Source organism: Orcinus orca, chromosome 5 (assembly GCF_937001465.1).
Source record: "Orcinus orca chromosome 5, mOrcOrc1.1, whole genome shotgun sequence".
Lineage (NCBI taxonomy): Eukaryota > Metazoa > Chordata > Mammalia > Artiodactyla > Delphinidae > Orcinus > Orcinus orca.
This window is the reverse complement of record NC_064563.1, coordinates 79628277-79651341: the sequence shown is the minus strand read 5'-3', so window position 1 is coordinate 79651341 and position 23065 is coordinate 79628277. Positions and strand designations below refer to the sequence as shown.

The 23065-nt window shown below is 47.3% G+C and overlaps 1 protein-coding gene across 16 annotated transcripts in view; it reads left to right on the top strand.

The window, feature by feature from the left end:
* Positions 1-23065, top strand: part of KALRN (kalirin RhoGEF kinase) — a 653035-nt gene that overhangs the window by 190636 nt on the left and 439334 nt on the right. For all 16 annotated transcript variants that reach the window (XM_049710431.1, XM_049710430.1, XM_049710429.1 and 13 more), the window contains exon 3: positions 2494-2608. In XM_049710431.1, the coding sequence (XP_049566388.1) occupies positions 2494-2608 (115 nt within the window). The remainder of the gene's footprint in view (positions 1-2493; positions 2609-23065) is intronic.

The following is a 23065-nucleotide window of genomic DNA, read 5'->3' as shown; positions in this document are numbered from 1 at the left end:
AGGCACCACTGAGCTCTCCCTCTCCATAACTTATCTTTGTTTCCTCCTCCCTCTTTGAGTTCTATCAGTCTGCCAAAGAGAAAGGGGCAGAACCCCTCCCCTTGTACCTACTCTGGATCCTTGGTCCATCCGTTTTCCCCACTCTTTCCAGTGTGATGATTCTTTTCCTTTATGCCTGTTCCTCCTCTTCTTCCTACAGTCTTGCAAGTTCATCTCCTTTCTGAAAAATACCTGGCTTGATCATGCAGCCCTCTCTGGATTCTTTACCCATTCTTCCTGGAGGGAAGGAATTCCACTTCCCCAGGTCTTCTCCCCCCACACCCCCTCCCCTGCCATCTGGAACCTTCTGCAGCCAACATTATGATACCCTTGTCTCCCAGGGCATAACTTGCTCCGCTCAGGAGGGACAGTGCCAGCAGCCCTCCAAGCCTCTTAGGTAGCCTTTGCCATCAGACCAGCCTCAGTTCCCCATGTTCCCTTAGGTCTACTCTTAAACCATCCACAGAAGGTCAGTGAGAAGGACAACAGCTGTAGGTAAAACCACCCAAGAGGTACAGATGAACCTATTTGCAGGGCAGGAATACAGACGCAGACGTAGAGAACGGACGTGTGGACACAGTGGGGGAAGGGGAAGGGGGGATGAACTGGGAGATTGGGATTGACATGTATACACTACCATGTGTAAAATAGCTAGCTAGTGGGAACCTGCTGTATAGCACAGGGAGCTCAGCTCGTTCTCTGTGATGACCTAGATGTGGGGGAAGGGGGGGAGGGAGGTCCAAGAGGGAGGGGATGTATGTATACACATAGCTGATTCACAACATTGTAAAGCAATTATACTCCAAATTTTAAAAAGACAAAAAACACCCAAGAGTGAAAATCCTTCGGGTGAGCTCAAGGCTGGAGGGGAAGGTGGAGAGTGAGGGAGAACCTCCCAGCTTTGAGGGAACTTGATTCCTTCACTTCCTTTCTCTCCTGTGGAAGGCAGTTGGGAGATGGGGATCACTTACAAGGCAGATGAGATGAGGTTGGTTATCCGTACATGGAACCAGAGCCTGTGGTTTGGAAGGTTTGGAGTTGGGGGCCAGGGCCAAACTCTGTGGTATATCTACACAAATCTGCCCTGGTGGGGGGCTGCAGGGAGGGGATGGTGGTGCTGAAATATATTTTTCTTCAGTGTCAGCTCTCTCAGTGGCCCTGCTCTTGTTTGACCCTTTTCTCCTTGCAGCTTCCTTATTTCCTCCTCAGGAGTATCCTGGAATGGACTGGATTTTATTTGTCAAGACTCCCCTCTGTCTTGTGGTTTCTGGACCCCGCAATCAGAGGGAAACATTATTCATGAACTCATACTGGGTGGGTCCCTGGGAGGCTCTGCTTTTCCTTGGAAAAGATCCTTCTTCAGGGCGCTGAGCTTTAAGCCTCTTTTCCAGTATTGGTGGTGGCCATGCCAGCCCTTACTCCCTCTTGCTCTAGATCCCTTTGTGGCCCCTGCTCTGTGGGATGCTGCGTGGCAGCCTGAGATGTGTGCGGGATGGGGCGTCTGTGATCATGACCCAGAGTTTTCTTTGTGAAATAGACAGTGCCTGTAAGGACATAGTTACTACACCTTAGCTTCGTCCTCATCTAGCCTTCCTGAGAAACTTGGTCCTGCTTCCCAGTCATAGCATCCATTAACAAAGAAATTTTTAAATCGTAGAGTAAATAGTGAGTAGAAAGTTTGGAAAATAGAGGAAGGAAAAAGCAACCATGTAAAATCCCAGCCTTCTGATAGCAAACAATGATCATCATCTCAGTTACTCCCTCCAGCTTTTTTTAAAACCTGATATTTAGAAAACACTTGTAATCCTAGTGGGTACCTATGCATTTGCAGCGATTAAGACCTTGAGCATCCTATTCCCAATAAAGATTCATGTGCTCCTCCAGCAGGAGTGACAGGGGGCACCTCAGGCAGGCAGGCAGGGGTGGATCCTTGCTTGTGTAGAACACACTTAGGTCTTCTCTATGAATCTAAAAACCTCCCAGCAATGATGTCCCTGCTGGATGCTTTCAGGGCTTCTCACCATGGTATTCAGTTAATCTTGAGCACTCCCTGCTCATAGAGGTCTGCAAAGAGAAGTGAACTGGAGGTTGAATTTCCAAAGACCATAGCACTTTTAATGGCTTGTTTTCTCAGTACGAGCAGTTATCACTTCCTTCATTATCGTCTCACATTCGTGAAGAGTACTTGTCAAAGTGCTTCCTCGTGTGCCATCTTATCAGGTCTTGCAGCAACCCTGTAATATAGTCATCATTATTTTCATCTGCATTTTGCAGATGAGCCACCAGAAAAGTCAAAAGACTTGCCCAGGGTCACGCGTGTTCCCCACACCCAAACCCCATGCCCTTGCCCTTGCCCTAAGCAGTGACTGGATTTCTCTGGGCACCATCTTTCTGCCTGTTTCCAGCTCAGTTTCTAGCTGGTTTTCTTAAACTCCCTTCTCTTCCTCCCTGCAGGGGGCCGTGATAAGCGAGGTGGACCAATCCTGACCTTCCCTGCTCGCAGCAATCATGACAGAATAAGACAGGAAGACCTGAGGAAACTCGTGACCTATCTGGCCAGCGTGCCAAGGTAAGGTGAATGTCCTGCAGGGGAGGGAGGGGGAGGCTGGACTGATGCAAGTGAGTTGGAATGAGCCTCCATCCCTGCCAGGGGCCTGGCTGTTTCTGCCCTTGGAATGGATTCTAATTATTTCTGGGACATCATCACCCATTGTTCACCTCATTCCCATCATTCCCATTGTTACCGCTGGGATTCATATGGATGGAGTGGGAGCTGGATGTGGGAACCGTGGGCAGAGGTGAAGGTCCTAGGCTAAGAGGACCGGGACAGGCCCTAGAAGAAGTGACAGTGTGGCCTTGGGAGCAGCGATGGGAAACTGTTCTTTACCTTGGGGAAATGGGAATTCCAGCTGATTCCACTCTGGCTGTGTAATGGATTTTTTTCTAAAATCTCTGGCTTATGAATATGTTTGTGGATTTTAGAGTTTGGGGCAAATAACTCCACTTATATCATTCAAGAGGCAGCCTTAAACTCAATCTAAGTCATGCATTTTCAATGGGGGTAATATTGCCTCCAAGGGGGATGAGAATTCGTTCTTGGGGATGGCAAAAAAAAAAAAAAAAAAAAACTTACTCTTTTATGTATTAAGCGCAGCTATACACATAGTACATAAACAGATATATACAATATATTCATAGTATTAAAATCTCATTGGGTGGGTGATTAAGGAAAAAAGTATAAAATGTCTCTTTTGGGGCACAGGATGATTTTTAAAAAAGGTTGAGAAACACTGATTTCTGAGTGTTTCTAGGTGGTGCTGGCCTCAGAGGGTGGTGAGGGAGACATGCCAGGGACATGGTGTATATCTTTTAAGAAGGGGTAGGAGAGGCCTTTGCCTAGTCAGAGAATCATAGAACGTGAGAGCCAGCAGAGCCCTGAGAAGTAATCCAGGCAAATACATGTCATGTTCTGCTTAGGAAACAGGGTCCGTATGGGATTAGAGTTGCTTACGGGGGTGGGGCAGTGGCAGAGCTTGGTCAGAACCCTCCTGACTCCTGCCCCAATGCTCTCCTCATCCTTGCTCATGGCCAGCGAGAACTCTGTTCTCTGACTCTTAGTGGGGTTGGAGCCTGTCAAGTGTTCGTTGTGGTAAATAAGAAGTGATGACTGGGGCCTTTAGAACCTTCATCTTGTCTCTGTGCATTTTATAGGGGAATTAGTCAGTCACAGAGAGGACGTCTGCCTTTGCGGGGAGACCTTGGCTAATTGTTGAACGTGCTGATTAAGTTCTTGAAGCAGGTGTCAAGCGAGGCCAGCACTTCATTTGAAAGAGCTGTGGCGGCGGGGTGGGGGCACATGTACAGAGGTTGGTGGATGGTGACGGGCAGGTGGAAAAGGGGATTTAGGAGCCATCATCGAATGCTTGGAAGAATGTGGAACAGAATGGGGAGCCCTGAAGAGCTCCGAGCAGAAGGCTGTGAACAAATAGTTGTCAGCTGGTGTCGTTCTTTTCTTTATGCTATCCAGAGGGAACCTGAAAAAAGATGAAAGGTCTTAAGCTCCAATGAAAGGGACTTAGGTTATATCCGAAGAAGAACTTCTAAACTTTGAGTGCATGAGACTTGGATGAAGAATAGAAGAGTTTTTCCCCAGAGGTCTTTATACAGAAGAAATATTCCCATCTGTCTTGGAGGCAAGGAGCTGGATTAAATAACCCATGATTGATGAGGGTAATTTAGCAATTTAGCCATCTAGGGGCTAAGCATTTTTAAAAGCATCTTTCCCGAGTATACTACTAACAGGAATAAAACTAGGCATTTTCTGAAGCGATATATAGGAAAAGTTTTTTGGGGGACCCATGACAGACTCTTAGTTCTTTTAGAGGCAGAAGAAATTTGGGATCCGGAAGACTATGTTTTTCTTTCTGGTAGGTTTATCACATCCCTGCAGCTAATGCACACTCATCTTTTCTTTAGAATAGAAGGTGAAAGAATTGGAAGACCATTTTCTTAATTCTGACTTGTTAAGCAAAGATGGGACAAAACAGATTGGAAGCAATTAAAAAGGAAAAGGTTTCTGCTGGGTGAAGGGGAACAAAATCCAATAGGGGCTGGGAGGAAGGTCATGAAAAAGGAGAAACAATATGTTGTCGTTGGAGGAACATACTAGATGCAGGCTCTCTGCTTCCCAGTGGGTGGTCACAAGCATTGCCTCCCAGGCTTCTGAGAACAGAAAAGGTTCTTCACAGGTTCTGGCAGGTGGGAGGCAAGAATCCTGTTGCTACTTTCAGTGGGAAGAATTGTTCAGGGCTGCCTGCTGCCTCCCTCCCAAGGGGCCTATGTTCACCAGGAGTGTGTGTACCTGGCAGGCTAAAGAGTTTACCAACTAGTCATGCCCACCCATCACTTTCTAATTCTGTCGGCCACAAGTTCATACGTGAAGACTGTTTGAAACAAAACCTGGGACAGAGCTGTTCCAAAGACAGTGAGGTCTGGGGAGGAAAACTGAAGGACTTAGCGCATCAGGTAGTGTTTGCCACTCTTCTGCTTAGCCATGGCTTTGGGAAAGAAAGGATACTGTGAAAATGAATAGCTAGACTAGGAAGGTGACAGTGATGAGAAGACATGGCCTATTCTGGGTCATGGGCAAGGAAGCTAGAAATATAGCCTCCTGTGGAGTGGAGTGTGCTCTTCAGACTGGTGTAATCATCTGTGGGTGACATTTGACATTCATTTATTCAAGCATTTATTTATTATTTATTTATTTAGCAAATATTTAGAGCCTCAATAAGCCAGGCCGATTCAGGATTCATGGTGAGCAGGAACAGACATTTTGAGAAAGTTAGGGAAAACCTGGGTATTTCCCTACCCAGTGACCATAAAGGACAGTACAGTATATAATTGTGCTGGTAGCCTAGGGGATGAAGCAGCCCACAGAAGACAAGCAAATAGGAGCAGTAAGTGATGAAGGAGGATCCCAGAATCTAAGGAACCAATCAGCTTGATTGCCATTTTGGGCACCATTCAGGAATAGGTGATTAAACAGATGGTTGTGATAATTTATGAATTATCACAGTGTACCCTTTATGAATATGAAGGGTATGTTTGTCTTTCTGGTAGGTTTATCACATCCATGCAGCTAATACACACTCATCTTTCCTTTAGAATAGAAAGTGAAAGATTAGAAGAACACTTCTATTAATTCTGACTTGTTAAGCAAAAATGGGACAAAGCAGATTGGAAGCAAGTAGAAAGGCAAAGGTTTCTGCTGAGTGAAGGGGAGCAAAACCCAAGAGGGGCTGGGAGGAAGGATGGTTGTGTGAAATGAATGGGAAGAAATAGTCCCGCTATCCTGTGTGAAGGCCAGGTCATGTCTGGACTACTGCGTTCAGTTCTGCAGCATTGAACTCTGCCAACCCCCTTTGAGGAGCTACGTGGACCAGTTAGAGCAGGGGTACGCAACCACTGCTGGCCCGTGGCCTGTTAGAAACCAGGCCGCACAGCAGGAGGTGAGCAGCGGGTGAGCGAGCGAAGCTCCATCTGTATTTACAGCCGCTCCCCATTGCTCGTATTACCGCCTGAGCGCCACCTCCTGTTAGCATTATGGTGAGTTGTCTAATTGTTTCATTATATATTACAGCGTAATAATAATAGAAATAAAGTGCACAATAAATGTAATATGCTTGAATCATCCCGAAACCATCCTCCACCCCCTTCCATGGAAAAACTGTCTTGCATGAAACCGGTCCCTGGTGCCAAAAAGGTTGGGAACCGCTGAGTTAGAGTGTTGTCAGGAGAGCAGCACACCGAGGGATCCACAAACTGTGTCTCTTCAGTTGAAGGACTGAAGGATGTTTTCTTGCAGGAGTGAAAATGGAAGAAAAGTGATTCCTGACTTCAGGTATCAGGAGAGCTGCCCCAAAGAGGAGGGAACGGGCATGGTCTCTGTCGAATCAAAGGGTAGAAGTTAGAGAGATCAGGACTCTGAAGTGGAGAAACAATCTGCCCAGGAGCTGTCCAGCAGTAACGCTGCTGCCTCTGGAGAAAGTGAGCTTCCTGTTGCTGGCTACTAGATGACCTTCTGTTAGCGATGCTGTAGGAAGGATTCCTCCAGTGGATTGGAAGCTGGATTAGATCATTTCTAAGAAGCTTTCCTGCCCTGAATTCTTTGTTTCTATGATATTGGGAAAAAATACATCATAAAATCTAGAACCTCAAAACAGTATTACCACCCCACCAACATACACTCTCTTTCTCAGGTTCCCTAAATAATGTAAGGCCTAGAATTTCACTTCAGATCTTGTCTACATCTTAAATCCTAAGAGAAGTGCTTTCCTGTCCCCTTGTACTCTGGGTGGGAGTTTTTAGGTATCACCCAGGGCAAAGCATCATCCTGGAGTGATGTGTTTGTGACAGTACCAGTTACGCTTTTGGGATCCATCTCAGCCTGAGATGAGTCCTTTCCAACTTCCCTTTCTTGCTCCTGCTGAGTATGAGCATCTATCTCCTTGGGCTTCTCCAAGCTTTCTGTTATCTTATTCTGAGGAATCATGGAATATTAAGGTAGGAAGAGAGGCCTTAAGAGTCTTCTAGTGCAACTTTCTGACAACTCCATTCACTCAATTTAACAAGTATTTATTGAGTGCCTAATATGAGCCAGGGCATGGATAGGTATCTTGGTGAACTCCCATGTTATCTTTTCTGTCATCCATCCTACACTTATCTAACTTTTTTGTCCTTCTGCTCTACTATCTGCTTGCAGTTACTTGTACCTGAAAGGAGTGGAAAGGAAATACTCAGAAACAATCAGGTGATGAATGTCCCTAGAAATTGAGAGACAGATAGAAAATCTAGGCTGAGAGTAAACAATTACCCCAGCATAACTCACAGTATGGATAATCTACCCACTGTGATAATTGGGAGTTGACCATATGCTTGGAATAGAAATTTCTAAGTATCTAGTAAAGAAATCCCAGGTGGTTTTATTGCATTGAATTCCTTCTCTTCTTCATCATTGTTATCCTGCTTTGTCATGAACATCTTTCTGCTGCTCCCAAGGGTACCGATTGTTAGCCCCTTGATGTATCAGCCACTTAACTCTGTTCTTAGCAGTGCTGCTGAGATGCTGAGTGTTCCAGCAAGGAATGCAGGTGTCATGCTGGTGGGGAAAGATGACAAGAAATTAAGATGGGATATTCTGCAATGCCAGTCAAACCAAGGTGCCAATATTCACAGCTTATTATTTGATAACATTTGCTCTTGTTCTGCTGATTTCAGCAAGAGATAAATTGGGCTTATAGCCAGCACTATCTTTGTGCAGCATCACCAGAAAATAGAAGTAACCAGAGAGAGCCAGGAGGACAGTTAAAAGATGAGTAGGGAAAAACGGCAAGGATTTCCTCCCATTATATTCAGCACGAGAGAATCCAAGCTATGGAAACTGTCATCACTGAATCCGTCTGTTGTAAGGGCCTGTTGAGTTGTGTCATTGGCATCCTGCCCTTTGCTCTGAGATCATCAATTAAAGGAGGGGGCAGGGAGTAGTGATGGAAGGTTCAGAAAATAGAGCCAATGAGGACATTTGCCTAAAGTTTATCCCTTTCCAGATCCCTTTTTAATTTCTTTTGTTGCTTATATATAAAGGGTTTATAATTTCTATTACACTTCCCACATTCTACACAAAATTCTTAGCAGTATCAGTAAAGTGTTCCTGTTGTTAGGTGTACATAATCCAAGCCCTGAAGAGCAAATAGTATTCTCCTCTGCTGCTAAGGAACATAACATCACAATAGTAACAACCATTGTCAGCGATCACCTTCCCTGGAGCCATACAGACCCTCACAGCAAAGCGAAGAGAGGCATCTTCGGATAGATGGAAGGCACTGGGGTTCAGATCCCAGCTCTACCACTTCTGAGTCAGGGAACATATGACCACTCCACCCAGGTTATCTGAGAAGAGTTTAACAAAGGCACACTTGACAATGATGCGGGTAGGCACCAGGGAAAGCAGGAAGGTGTGGATTTCCAAGTTATCCCAGAGCTGGCAATAGCAGAGAGGGAAGACATTACGACTTCTAGGCCTGAAGGGGCAAGGTGAGGAGAGGTGCATAGAACCTGGAGAGGTAGCTGTATGAGAGGGCTGCTTGACAAGAGCTGTGACCTTCAGTAGAGAGTTGTCACCAACTCATGGTGATTCCACGATGTGGGGCAAGGGAAGTCGATACTCTTGCTTCCCCCCTCCCATTCTCTGACCTCCTGTCATTGTTTTTCATTGATTGAATGCAACCAAAGCCAGGTGACAGGGGGCTCATTGAGGCAGTCCATGTGGGTCAGCCTCCCAGGGCATCGGGTAGAGGGGAGAAGATAGAGAATGGATTCAGAGGGGCAAAAGGAAGATGTCTGACATAGGTTGAGACCTTGGGCATATGACTCAACTTTTCTGAGTCCAGTATTCTAATTTTTAATTTGGGAAAAGAACGACCATCTCACAAGGGTGTTGTGAGGAAACTATGTAGCAATCTCTCATGCCTAGCACCCAGGCAGGTACTAGCGGCAGCAGGTGTGGCCCCTGGAGGGGGGTGATTGACCCCAGATGCCCCCGACCGAGCTGTGTCTCACTCACCAGGTGTGGCTCACACCCCCTTTGCTTCCTTCCCACCTTGCCTTGTCCCTGCAGTAGGTTGGGCCGCCCCCTTGGGGGCACAGGAAGGCAGGCAGGGGCAGGAGGGGTTTAAGCCCTGTCCCCTCTCTAAGCAAGCTCCAGCCTACCTTGCCCTCACCCTGGAATCTACTGCAGTGATGAAAATGCAGAGTCACCTTTATCCAGGTGAGGCCCAGGAGGCCTGGGCTCCCGGTGGCAGCCACTGAAGGCGGGCTAGAGCCACTCCCTGTCCCTGTCTGCTTCCACTCTGGGCCTCGGTTTCCCCTTCCTTCCCTCGCTTGGGACGCTAATAGCAAGGAGCTAGCCTTGCCACTCCCATCCATCTGCTCCTCCCCAACCCCCAAGGTTCTGGTTCCATCTTTCCTCTGTTCACAAACTACCTCTGGACAGTTGTGTTGTTTTTTGTCCAATGTTTCATTCATTCCTTTTTTTTTTTTTCCGGAAAAGGATATATATATATATATATATATATATATATATATATATATATATATTTGCAGTACGTGGGCCTCTCACTGTTGTGGCCTCTCCCGTTGTGGAGCACAGGCTCCGGACGCGCAGGCTCAGCGGCCATGGCTCATGGGCCCAGCCGCTCTGCGGCATGTGGGATCTTCCCGGACTGGGGCACGAACCCGTGTCCCCTGCATCGGCAGGCGGACTCTCAACCACTGCGCCACCAGGGAAGCCCGAGAAAAGGATATTTTTTTATTCAAGTAACTGCAAATAGGAAACCAGAGCGGGGGCGCCCAGGCTGGGACAAATAATGGCTACCTCCTCCCTGATAGAACAGGGGGAGAAGGTGGCCCCTACACCCAACAGTCACCACCGGCCCGCCTCCTTACTCTGCTGCAGCATCCTAGGGGCAGGGCCCCACCTTCCCTGGGACTGGGGTAGTCGGTAACCCAGCCTGCTTTGCCCCAGGCCCCTTCCCTTAAGAGCATCTTGGAGGAGGGGAATGTGGGCAGAACAGGAGGCAATGAGGATGAACATTTGGCGCTGGTAGCAGCAGCAATGGATGTCTAAGATGCCTAGCACCCGGACATTCAGTACTTTATAGTCTGTCTCCTAAAGGAACCTAATAATAATAATAACTATAAGTATAAATACATATGTGGCAATATTTGCTGCATATGAAGGAACAGGTGTAATGTATGTGTCGATTATAAAGCATAATAATAAATCGAACACCTGAGAGCCCACCCCCAAACTCAGAAGCAGGACATCACCTCTGCTCTTGAAGCTACCTGTGGCTCTTCCCCGCCCTAGTCTCACCTACTTCTCCCAGAAAGAACTATTATCCTCAGTTTTGTGTTTATCCTTGTCTGGCTTCTTTTGGTATAGTTTACCACATGTCTACATAAATGATATATTGTTTAGTTTTGCACGATTTTTTTTTTTTTTTTTTTTTTTTTTTGCGGTACGCGGGCCTCTCACTGTTGTGGCCTCTCCCGTTGTGGAGCACAGGCTCCGGACGCGCAGGCTCAGCGGCCATGGCTCACGGGCCCAGCCGCTCCGCGGCATGTGGGATCCTCCCGGACCGGGGCACGAACCCGCGTCCCCTGCATCGGCAGGCGGACTCCCAACCACTGCGCCACCAGGGAAGCCCGTGATTTTGAGCTTTATAAAAATGGTATTATACCATGTATAGTTTTCTGTGACTACTGTGCTATGCAACAACATGGATAAATCTTCAAACATAATTTTGAGTTGAAAAAAAGCACTTAATGCTTCCAACCTCTGGAACTGATCTATTAAGTAATACATAAATGCTAGCCGTTATTATTATCTTCAAACCTACATTATTGCACTGTTGTGAGTATTCTGTATACATTAACTTAGTTTTCACAGCATTTTGAAATGGGTATTATTTATTCCCATTTTGCATATGAGGAAACTGAGTCTCAAAGAGGTTAGATAACTTGCTAATGGACACACAGCCAGTGTAATTTGGAGCACCAGAGCCTGCGCTTTTATCCTCTGAATAGATGAGGAGGCCACAGTGAAGGAGGCAGTGGTTGATGGAGTGCAGGGGACAGATTTGGAGAGAGAAGGAAGGTAGACCCTGAAGGATAGGATTGGATTGGAGCAGGACAGTAGAAGAGGGTAGTAAGGAGATGAGGGGCAGATGATGTAATTTCCGTGGGCAGTGGAATCCTGTCCATCAAACCTGCTTCCTCCAAGGTTCTCTTTGGATTTTAAGTGTGAAGCTTGCTGCAGGTGGGAAATGCAGGTGGCAATTGCCTGAAACCTGGGTTTCTGCTGGCCGAGACAGCAGTGGTGACTGTGGATGTGCAGGATAATGAAGGTGGTGACTCAGACTTCCTCCCCCAGGTCTTTGTGTTCAGTTTTAGACACACAAATGCTATTCATTTATGCTCATCTGTGTATGACAGTCAACTATTTTTCAGTAATTAATTACACTAAGGGATGTAGTAGGGGGAAAAAAACACTTAAGACCATGGAAACTATTTAAAGAGATAAGTAAAAAGGCTGTCTGTAGTAGGGATGCGGAACATAAAGCCTGGAATGGTGGGGGTGGCCTCTTTTGTATTCTAGGGGGCTCATCCTGTTCTGTTTCCTCGGGTCTTAGATGTTTCTGTCACTCAGCCACCTGCCTAGTTCGATCTTGCATTGCTCTGGCGTCAGAAGCACAATCCTGGCATTACTCAGCAGTCAGCTCATAGGCATTTTGAAGTTAGTTCACTTCCGTGACCGTGCCACTGCTGGACTTGGCAGGTCTGTGTCTATGCTGGTGCAGTTCTGAGGCAGAGGGCCAGCCAGAGGGACTCATGGAAGCCTTGTGAAAAGCCACTGTGTGTGCGTGCGTGTGCGTGCGTGTGTGTGTGTGTGTGTGCGCGCGTGTGTATGTATAGAGTGGGGAGAGCCAGCTGCGATGCTTCACATGCAGAGGCAAGCATTTGTGATTCCCTGGAGAACGATAACCTGGACAATCAGAGGCGGAAACCATGTGGTCATGAAGTAACTATGGGAAGCAGCACTCATTATTCCAGAAATGCTTCCAGTAAACGCCTTTAGGTGATAAATCAAGGACCCAGCACTGGACAGGAGGCTTCCTGATGGAGAGGGTGTGTTGTTTTTTCTTCACATGCGTCTTCAATGCGACCCTTAGAAGGGACTTTGGACATTGCCACTGACTTGGTGGGAGTGGAACTGTGGACTAATAGAGGAAGAAAGAGTGGCCTTGAGGACAAAAATTGATCCTGGAAATTTTGCAGGGGGTTCCAGTCCAGGAAGAATGAACCCCTGAACCCTCCCCTGTAGGAGGAGAAATGTGCATGCAGCTGACAAACTGCCTCGCCTGTAAAATAGGCATAGAAATATCACCAGACGCAACGGTAGTGAGGATTACTAGAGAACACAGGTAAGGTACCTAGCCTAGGACTCGGCACACGGCACGGGCTGGTGGCAAACAGTGGTTTCTTTCCCTTTCCTTGCTTGGCAGTGGGGACCTTGTTTTGTCACTTGTCCTTTATTGTCTCTAGCACAGCTTTGTCAGAGTCAAGGTTAGGGTGATGGTTAAGGTTAGGATAAGAGCTAGTAGAATGGTAGTAATAGTAATAAGATCAGTATCGCCTAGCAGGCTTGTAATAAATACTGAATGAATGAATATATATGCCTAATAGTGTGATAAAGTCTTGGCCTCTTTTTCAAAGTAGAAAAATATTTCTGTATTATAGAAAATAAATGCAGAAAATAGAAAGAATTTTAAAAAACCACTTGTAACTCTAACCTCTAGAAATAGGAATAATTAATATATTGACATTTTTTCCTTCCTATATTTTTCCTTTGGAGATTTTTAAAAGCAGAATTGAATCATATTGGTTATTTAATTTTGCTTCTTATTTTATTCCACTTAATATTATACCCTAAGACTATTTTCATAACATTAAAAACTTTTTATGCATAATAGTATAGCTTGGGAGACACCATATTCTAATTAACCCTATCATTAGACATCTAAGTCATTTCCAAAACTTCAGTGCTGTAGATAACTCTCAGTAAACGTCTTTGTTTGTGGACCTTTGTCTACATCTTAAATGGTTTCTTTGGGATAGATTTGTGGCAATCATGGATTTTTTTAAGGCTAGTGATACACATCGCCACATTTCTTTCCAAATTTCCCAATTTATACTTCCAGTATGTCTTGCCATAGAGTTCCACGTCTTCATATTTCTCCAAATTTAAGTCTATATGCTCCTTACTGCCCAGAACCCACTGTGCAAACATTGTCATTACCATTATCAAGAACCCTAATTTAGGGCCATATGTTATGCAAACCTGACCCGGGATTTGAAAGAGTAGAAGAATTGGCCACAGGGCCTGCCCTTTGGGGTCTTCCAGGGTAGGATTCCTTTCACTTGCCTAAACTAATAGGGATGTTAAAGGGGACCATACATTAAAGTTCAGATCTGATAAGAAATCTATAAAGACTTAATTGCTTTTTGCCCTTGGTGAATCTTTAGTTTTGCTTCTGGGTGTATTTCAGCTCCTTGACTGGTTGTGTAATTAGTTCCTCGCTTGGCACAAAGTAGTTGTTAATCTTCTCTGCTCTTATCTGAGCTGAGGTCCTTATCTGCCTTCCACTGAGAAAGTTGGGTCTCCTTGGAGTTTGTCTCTGGGCAGCAATGTTGTACGAGCCTCTAAAGCTTAGGTGGGGTCATTTACTTTCTTGTTTAGGCTTCTGAAGTCTATGGCTCACCAACAACAGGCTGATTAGGAAGCTGATGTTTCTGGTTCCACTTAGATTAGGTAAACTTCAGCATTGCTGGTGATATAAGTCCCAGTATATTCAGGTCTTTCAGGAATTCTTGCTGGAGAATCAGGATGATTTAAATTTAGTTCAGATTCATTTGGCTGGAATATTGGAAATGAGAGAGCTCCCTGAATATGGATACTGGAGAGACAGCCTGGCACTGGGGAAGAGGATGTGTTTTTCACTTGGTGGGTTCCAGATTTGGGGTTGTTTCTCCCGCCCCCATTAGGTAATTATTTTCAGCATGTTTTGTATTTCTCTTCACCTGTCATTGGTTAGGTTCTATCATGTGCCCCTCACTGGTGTTTGGGGTTGTGTATGTTTTTTTGGCATGTATTGGATGCTGACACTTCATGTTATGATACTTTAGTTTTGTTGAGACTGCCTTTACCATGTACGTATACTTCTGGCAATTTAGGTATGCTGCCACCACGTGGTGGAGTACATTAGCTCAGCTGCCTGGAAGATACAGATGGGTTTTTGTCAGAGGCTCTAAATGGTAATATTCTGCTCTCTCCTCACTAGACCTTAGATTTTCTAGGCTTTACTTTTCAAATTTTTATTGAAACATTTAAACTTAAGTAACCACTAAGTGACAATTATTTTTCCTCAACTACAAAATGGGTTTAATATAATCTTTCCTAGACAACTGTAGTAAATATTAAATAATGTTTAATACTTGAGTATGTAATAATTGTCTCACCGAGGAGAAGTATTCCTGTTTCTAAATTGAGCAAGTGTGACAGCCAGTCCTGTTTCTTCCGGAACCCAGACAGGAGCACTTGGTTAGAGCCACCGTGACTCAGCTAGGACACATGTTTTTCTGAGTCATTTACTGACATCATCCAAGTGTGCATTCTGACGGTCCTACTCCCTCTTTCCCTTTCTCTCAGAGCCTCCCTCCTCTCCCCCCCGCCCCCTGCCTCATTCTAGGTCAAGCAAGGACCAGCTTTGGTTTTGAGAACTATTCAAAAACCTTAAAACCAGTACATTTTTCTGCCTCTTGTCTCAGACTGTTCCATACAGTCCTGAGCTGGAATTTCATCTGTTTCCACTGCTAGCAGTTTGTGTGCCAGGTTTTGCGCAGAAACTCCTCTTGGCCTGGTACCCGAGGCAAGGTCTGAACCTCGCGCTGTGACTCTCCACCCTGATTCCCTGTGCCGGAAGAGACTGCCCTCTCATCTCCAGACTGGAGGCTATTTTCCTTTGCGGGAAACTCAGGCTTCAGAACTTATTTGCTGAAGAGAAATTCCCTGTTTTGGACCCGGAATAAGGCAAGAACCACTCCTCCCCCTGACCTAGCCCAGACCGGGATGGAGTGCTCCGTTAGGGAGCCTGCAAATCGGTCCAGGTTTAATTCTGTGCATAGATGGGACAATTGTTTAGTTCTTACATACACATCAACTTAGAGATAATGGTCAGATAATCCTCTGGTTTTGTCAGGCTGAACTTGCAGACTAGTGAGGGGTCCCAGTCCTTGCCCTTGGGAAAGCTTGCAGTCTAGTGGAGGTTCTAGGACCCACTGGAGAAAACCAACTAAACGTTTTCCAGGCATTTGTTCAATAAGCATAGCAGTTCCGTGGATGTCATCAGAGATAGTTTATTGGATGTCTAATCTGAACTGAATTTTAAAAGAAGGAGATGGATTAGAATCCTGGAGCTTGAGGCAGGAAGGGATTGTAGAGGTCAGCCAGGCCAACCCCTTCACTTTAAAAGGGTGGAATGCTGTCCAGAGAGTGTGTTGAGATGCCCAGGGCCACCCAGCTGGCCAGTGCTGTTGCTGGTTGCTGTAACCCCACTCTTCCTCCCTAACATGGACAGGACCCGTGGGCCAGCAGGTGGTCCCCAGAACAGCATGCAGTGGGGTCAGGACCTCCCTGGGGTCTTATGTGGAGGGATTGTCCACCGACCCACAAGCTCTCAGGGCCTCTGAGCTAGCTGTGGGTGTGGGCAAAGGCCCATTGGAGCCCTTCATGTTTAGTTTAAATTCCAAACATGTCCCCCTCCCTTGGGTTTCTCCGTTGGCTCTCCTCAACCTCCCTTGCTGCTCTCAGGTTTGCATCCATGCCTGAGCCTTCACAGGGTTTTCCACCATGGAAATCACAGGGACCCTCACTGGTGTCAGAAGGCAGGAAGGCTGGCTCCTGGGTGAGATCTCCTGCTCTGCGTGAAGCGGAGCTCCTGCGTTGGCAAAGCCCAGCGGGCCTGGCCCCGAGGGTGCCTGTGAGGGCAGCTGACGGTGTCTGCGTTGGTGGTTTATTAGGGCATGTGTCTGTGTGTGCAGGCAAATAGCAGCGGGCTCTCAAGAACGTGACTGTTACTTAGGGAGGAGGAGAGGTGGTGTGCGCAGGCAGTTTTCACCAAAGATTGTTTCCTGGAGGAAGCGTGCGGTTTATTAATGAGGATTCCACCTGCCCTGCTAGGAAACCGGAGCCCCGCTGGAGAAGGGGGAATCCCCGTGAGAGGGCGAGGCGAGGTGGGGATGCAGCGAGAGGAGGAGAAGGAGTGGTGATGGCAACAGGGATTGCAGTGAGCAGGGTGTCCCTGGTACACGGCACACTGTGGCAGCCTCTCCTGAGTCAGCTCTCTTCTCTCTTCTCTGTCTCCCGGCTTTGGAAAAGCTCCCTGTGTTCTATAGCTGGGGTAACTGAGACACTGTGGTTAGACAGGTTACAGTCTTTGGAATGTGGATTCAGTCTTTGGTCTACTACTCACAGATGTATGAGCAGTGATTATAATGACATTTTTTTACAGTTAAAAAGATGACTGGTTTTTCACCTGGCCTGACTATGGGAAAGAAGGGGCAGATGGTGAAGGCCAGAGGAGCATGGCCCTGGGGTTGGTCTGGGGAGGGCAGGGGAAAGGCTGTGTGGAGAGGTTGTGGTTTTTGGTTTCTGTTCATTCTTTCTTTCCCTCGCTGCTTTGGTTTCCATTTCATTTCTGTTTCATGTTCTGAATGCCCTAGAAGGAAGGGACAGACAGCTCTGTGAAGGAGGGTGGGAAATAGGACAGGAGGCTGAGGTTGGGAAATGGATATGTCAGTTTCCATCCCAGCCGCCTGAACCCTCTGCCACCTGCCCTCTCTGGCCAGCCAACCCCAGACTTCTAGGAGCAATGGTTCTGGTCCTTCTCCCGAGTTTCCAAGCTCCTTTTCTCCTAGCCGAGAGTAGCTCCTTGCAAGTGCCCTGCCCCAGGCCAGTCTTGCTTAGAAAGCAGGTCTCTTCCTTTGGTGAACGGGAGTTGTTATTTCAGAATCTGTGAGACTGTAAGATAATAACCTGGTGGGTTAACACACGCCAGGGTTTATATGCAGCTGACCAGGCTGGCCCTGATGGGAGCCTTCCTTTGGAAGGCTGCATCCTTTTACCTTGGTGCTGATCAGCCGGCCCACTTCTGGAACTCTCTTTGGGAGCTCCCTTCAGGCTGTGGCATGCTCCTTTGACTATCTGCAGGATGGCAAATCTTTGTTCCTTCAGAGGTTTTCTGGTTCTTGATGTTTAGAAAGTGTTTTGTTTAAAGGTGACATTGAGCACAAGTCAGTATTGGGTGCAGAAGTCCTGCTGTGTTTTTTAGGCCACGGACCTGTCGCTTTACGGCCACACTTGGGAGTCAGGAATAATCTTGGGGCCTGAGTCTTTACCACACTCTGTCCAGTGATACAAAAGAGAATCAGCCACATCCTTGCCCCTGGCACAGTTGCAATCAGAGTTTTTTAATTTGTTTGTTTAAAGAGCTTCATTTGGGTGGAATTAGGCAGCAGACTTTAAAGGGGTGGGAAATGTAAACCCTCCTAACTTGGACTCCATTGTGCGGTCTCCCTGGCACGCTGACTGGGCAAGAGTTGGGTTTGCTTCTGGTAAAGTCGAGGGTGGGGAACAGGCAAGGGGGAGATCCTAGACCTGGAAATGGGCAAGGAAATCTCCAGAACCTTTACTGTAGTGGCACCTAACCATGGCTGTACGTTCACATCACCAGGGAAATTTTAAACAATGCTGAGCCCGAACCCCAGACCAATTAGTCAGAGTCTCCCCACTTTACAGAGAAGATATTGAGGCTTCCATCTAGGATAAAGGATCAGCTTTGACCTTTGCCCCCCCAGCCCCGGTATCACAGGTCAGAGGTACAGAGGCAAAAGATATGTTGTTAAATGAGTAGAAGAGACACAGATTGTTTGGAATAATCATGACCTGGAAAAGTAGACAGAGAGTGTCTTCCAGTAAAACAAAACAAAACAAAAAACAAGAAATGAAACATACAAAAGCCTCTGGATGGATTAACATGGTTCCTGAAGAGGCTTTGATGGTAGCTGAACGGCCTCATGACCGAAAGCCAGCTGATGGTGGACAGGCACGTGTGAGCCTGCCAAGAGGTACAGGACAGGCACGGGAGCCCTCCCACCCCTCTGAAGTCCCCGCTTCTCCGTTCCGCATCCAGCCAAACAGGAGCTTCCACGTTGTGCAGGATGAGTTTGAGGACTGTCTGCGTGACTGAGCTCTCACTCACTCACCACGCAACATTCCCTCGAGTGGCTCATTTCTCTGTAAGGCACTGCCTCCTCCAGCTTGTTCGTACTGCTTCTGATTATACCAGTAGAAAGCTTAAAACAAGTGCTAATGTGTCTTAACACGTCACCTCCTGCTGATTTCTGGTTGTTTAAGAAAGTGGGTGTGGTACAGTTTGGGGCAATCAGCAGAGAACTGCTAAGACCCAGACGTAGAGAACGGACTTGAGCACACAGGGAGGGGGAAGGGTAAGCTGGGACGAAGTAAGAGAGTGGCACGAACATATATACACTACCAAATGTAAAACAGATAGCTAGTGGGAAGCAGCCGCATGGCACAGGGAGATCAGCTCGGTGCTTTGTGACCACCTAGAGGGGTGGGATAGGGAGGGTGGGAGGGAGACGCAAGAGGGAGGGGATATGGGGATATATGTATATGTATAGCTGATTCACTTTGTTATACAGCAGAAACGAACACACCATTATAAAGCAATTATACTCGGATAAAGATGTTAAAAAAAAAAAAGAATAGCACGAAGGAGCAGAAAACAGGCTGACACAGATCAGTGTGATGGACAAAGTATCAAAACAAAATCTGGACCCTACAGCCATGGGCTCTCCATGGCCTGACAATGGCATGGGAACTCGGGCACAAATGGGTCAGGGCATCGTTTTCTCCTCAGAACTCCAAGGACGTTCTGAGATTCTGAATGGAGAATTCAGCTCATAAAATGTTTTCAGGGAGGGCTTCCCTGGTGGCGCAGTAGTTGAGAGTCCACCTGCTGATGCAGGGGACACGGGTTCGTGCCCCGGTCTGGGAGGATCCCACATGCCGCGGAGCACCTGGGCCCGTGAGCCATGGCCACTGAGCCTGCGTGTCCGGAGCCTGTGCTCCGCAACGGGAGAGGCCACAACAGTGAGAGGCCCGCGTACCGCAAAAAAAAAATGTTTTCAGGGAGACATGGGTACAGCGCAGTTCTAGGGAAAGTGCTAAGTGGGCGACTTCTTGGGGCTACTCTTCCTTCTGCCGTTTTCTGGTTTCTGTTTGCTTGTGGTAAACTGTCTGCACACAGTGGTAAGACTTCTTCATCATCCTTCCAGTTCATCCTGCATTGCTGGGCCTCTTTGCTCCTGGGGGGCCAGAGCTGTGTGTGGCAGGACCCTGCTGCCCTCGTGCAGCAGGAAGCCCTCCATCTGTCTTGTCCTTGCTGTCCCTCACCCACTCCTCAGCGACTAGTCCAGCCCTCTACCCCAGTGTTCAGTTTGTCTCCTTCCCTGGACTACTTAGTGAATAGGTCTGATTTGAAAGCTACTTCTGCTCCATCACTGCTCAAGTGCTGGGCCTTCCCGGGCCCCCAACACTAGGATTCTGACACCCTGTATACCGCAACTAGTACCAACTGAGCAGCCTCCAGCAACACACACTAAGCAGAAACCCTTGTTGCCCCCTCCCCTGGTCTGCCGGCGTGGTGCTCATTGCCGATCGCTGCTCCCCCACCTGCCACCAGGATGGATCGATGTTACATTTATTTCAGCAGCTGTTTCAAGTGAGAATCTGCCAGATATTCATAGGTATGGGGTAAATCTCAGGTGGCATCACAGGATTTGGGGTAAATGGGGTCAGGCCATCTCTGTGCTGCTGGAGTGAACAGGATGTTCCTCATTCCTGGGGAAGGAGCTTTAGCACTCAAAACAGTATATACCCTGAGCATCCAAACCAGATTATTTGATGTCTCAGTTCCAGAGTTCTTGTGGCTTAATAGAAGACCTGAAATGGGCAGATTGACAACTGGATGTCTGACACAAATGGCCGAAACATCCACCCAACTGTGTGACTCTGAGCAAATTCCTTCCTCTGGAATTTGCTGCCCTCAGCTCTGAAATGAAGGATTAGCAGAAGTAAGCTTTAAAGTTTCTTCAGGCTCAAGCATTCTGTTTCTCTCTGAGGCAAGGTAGCATGACAGATACTGGAATCACACTAGATTCAAATATGATTTTACCTTCTTCTGGTGACTTTAGCAAGTTATTCAACCGCCCTTGGCCTCAGTTTCCTTAACTGTAGTGTGGGATAATAAGAGCAGCTACTTGTGAGTTTCATGTGAGGAATAAATAAGATAATGCTTATAAAACACTTAGCAGGCATAGATTCTCATGTGCTCAATAAGATTAGCTTTATCATTAATATATGTTTACGTCCAATTTTAACTTAAAAAAATGGCCACTGCAAGTTTGGCTCTCGTTTTATATTTCTCTCCAGCTTAAGGTTTTGAGCTCCTCGAGATTTAGAGCCAGGTCTGGCTGCTGGTCTCCTGCACGCTTATGACTTCACTGTGCCACTTCCTTACTGTAATGGAGAATCAGCCCCCATACAGGCTCTTTTCCACCTTAGGACCTTTGCATAGGCTGTTCCCTCTGCCTGCGTTATTCTTTCTACAGCGTTCCCTTAACTAGGTCCTTCTCATAGTTTTGGTCTTTGTTTATATGTCATCTCCTCATAATGGCCTGACCACCTGATAAGTTGTTAAGACTTATCACAGTTTGCATTTATTCTTTTTATCTAGCTAATGTCTTGTGTCCATCTCTCCCGCTAGTGCCTAGCACTGGGCCAGCCACAAAGTAAGTGCTCAATAAATATTTGTTAGATGAATAAATTAATGTATAATATGTTTATAGGACACCATATTATTTATGTCATATTATTATATGACACCATATTATTTATGAAGCCCCTTCATAACTAGGCTCTCATCATGAAGGCATATAAATCTCTGTAAGGGATACAGAAATTGATCAGCCAGAGCCTGGCTGTAGTTACCCCACACGTGACAGCTGCCATGCAGAGTAAGCACAAGGTTATGGCAGTGCATGGGAAGAGCCCTTATCCCAGTAGGGATGGAGTGGGATGGGGCAGGGGTCTGTCAGTGAGAGACTCCTTGGAGGAAGAGGCATGTGAGTTGAGCTTTGTGAGTAGAAGTTGCCTAGGCAAAGATGGGGTTGAGGCGGGCAAGCCCAGAGGCATAGAGGGATGAGAGGCCATAACCAACATCAGGACTAATCACGATGTTAACAGAGACGTGGATGATATGCTGTTTGTTTTGGCAAGGGGAAGGTCAGGGAAGACCCCAGGGAGAAGGTGACCTCTGAATCTGACCCCTTAGCCAGATGATAATGGGAAGTATCCCGTGTGGTTCACTGATGTGGCCTGGATGGAATCCAGAGAAATGATCTGAGCTTCACTGAGCCAGGAGCCTGGGGAGGAGCTGAGGGAGCAGGGAAGTGGTAGTTGGGTCCCTGAGGCCAGACCTGTAACCCAGGGTGAAGCCCTGGCCTGTGGTTGTCACCAACAGGTACACTGCCCTGCTGTCCAGGTCCCAGAGCAACCTGTAGCTCGAGACACTGGTACCTTAATCCCTGCTCCCTGAGCTAAGGCCATTGAGTCTTCTAATGTGTGAAACAGGACTGGGAAATAACAGTGGCTAAGACAGAGGAGGCAGATCCACAGGCCAGCAAGCAGACAGGTCATGTGAGTATGTGCATGAAGGCACTGAAGGCTTCCTCCAAAGGCACTTGAAAGTGTTATAAACCACAGTAACAACTGTATCTGATAAAACCGCTTTGGGGGACTGGGTTTAACGGTGGGCTGCTAAACTGTGATCTCTGCCAGCATGTGGGGGGGGGGGCGCTAGGAGTGCAGAGGGTCAGGGATGACATGCCTCTTCCTCATTGTCCACATGGAGGCCCTCCTGACCTGGGAACATCCTCACAGAGCTCTCAGCCCAGTGGGTCAGGAGATGGCTCTGGGGCATCAGATGTGGGCAGGATCCACAGGGACCCAGAGAGGCACCCAGAACTTGCCCGGAAGTTTAAGTGAGGCTGCCAGGTCAGGTGTATGATAAGAAGCAGAGAGGGAAGCTCAGGAAGGCAGATCTCCAGCGGGCATCTGGTTGAGCATAGATAGCTATATTGGGGAGGGCAGCCACCAGGCCTTTCAGGGAAAGTCTCTCTAGGCTCACAGAGGAGGAGCTCGGTCTTTGCAAAAAGAACCAGAGAAATGCACTTTGAGGCCAGAACTCCCACAAGCCTGGGCTTGCAATAAATGACTCCCTTCAAGAGAGCATGAGGCGGGCTTCCCTGGTGGCGCAGTGGTTGAGAGTCTGCCTGCCGATGCAGGGGACACGGGATCGTGCCCCGGTCCGGGAAGATCCCACATGCCGCGGAGCGGCTGGGCCCATGAGCCATGGCCGCTGAGCCTGTGCGTCCGGAGCCTGTGCTCCGCAACGGGAGAGGCCACAGCAGTGAGAAGCCCGCGTACCGCACAAAAAAAAAAAATAAATAAAAAGAGCATGAGGCTATGGAGAGAGAAACCCACTAATACTTTTGACAGACTTGTGTATAGCAGAGCTGTTGGCCCACCTGGCAACCATTGTTCTGACTGCACAGTTGTGTGCTACCTCCTGTTTATTAATGCCGGTCCTCATCTGATGTAGACAAAGTGTGTATCATTAAACTCTCACAAACCACACCTATGAGGGTCTAGGTGTTGTCCTTGGATCACCTAGGGAGACTCCTGGGCCTCATCCCAGACTTATTT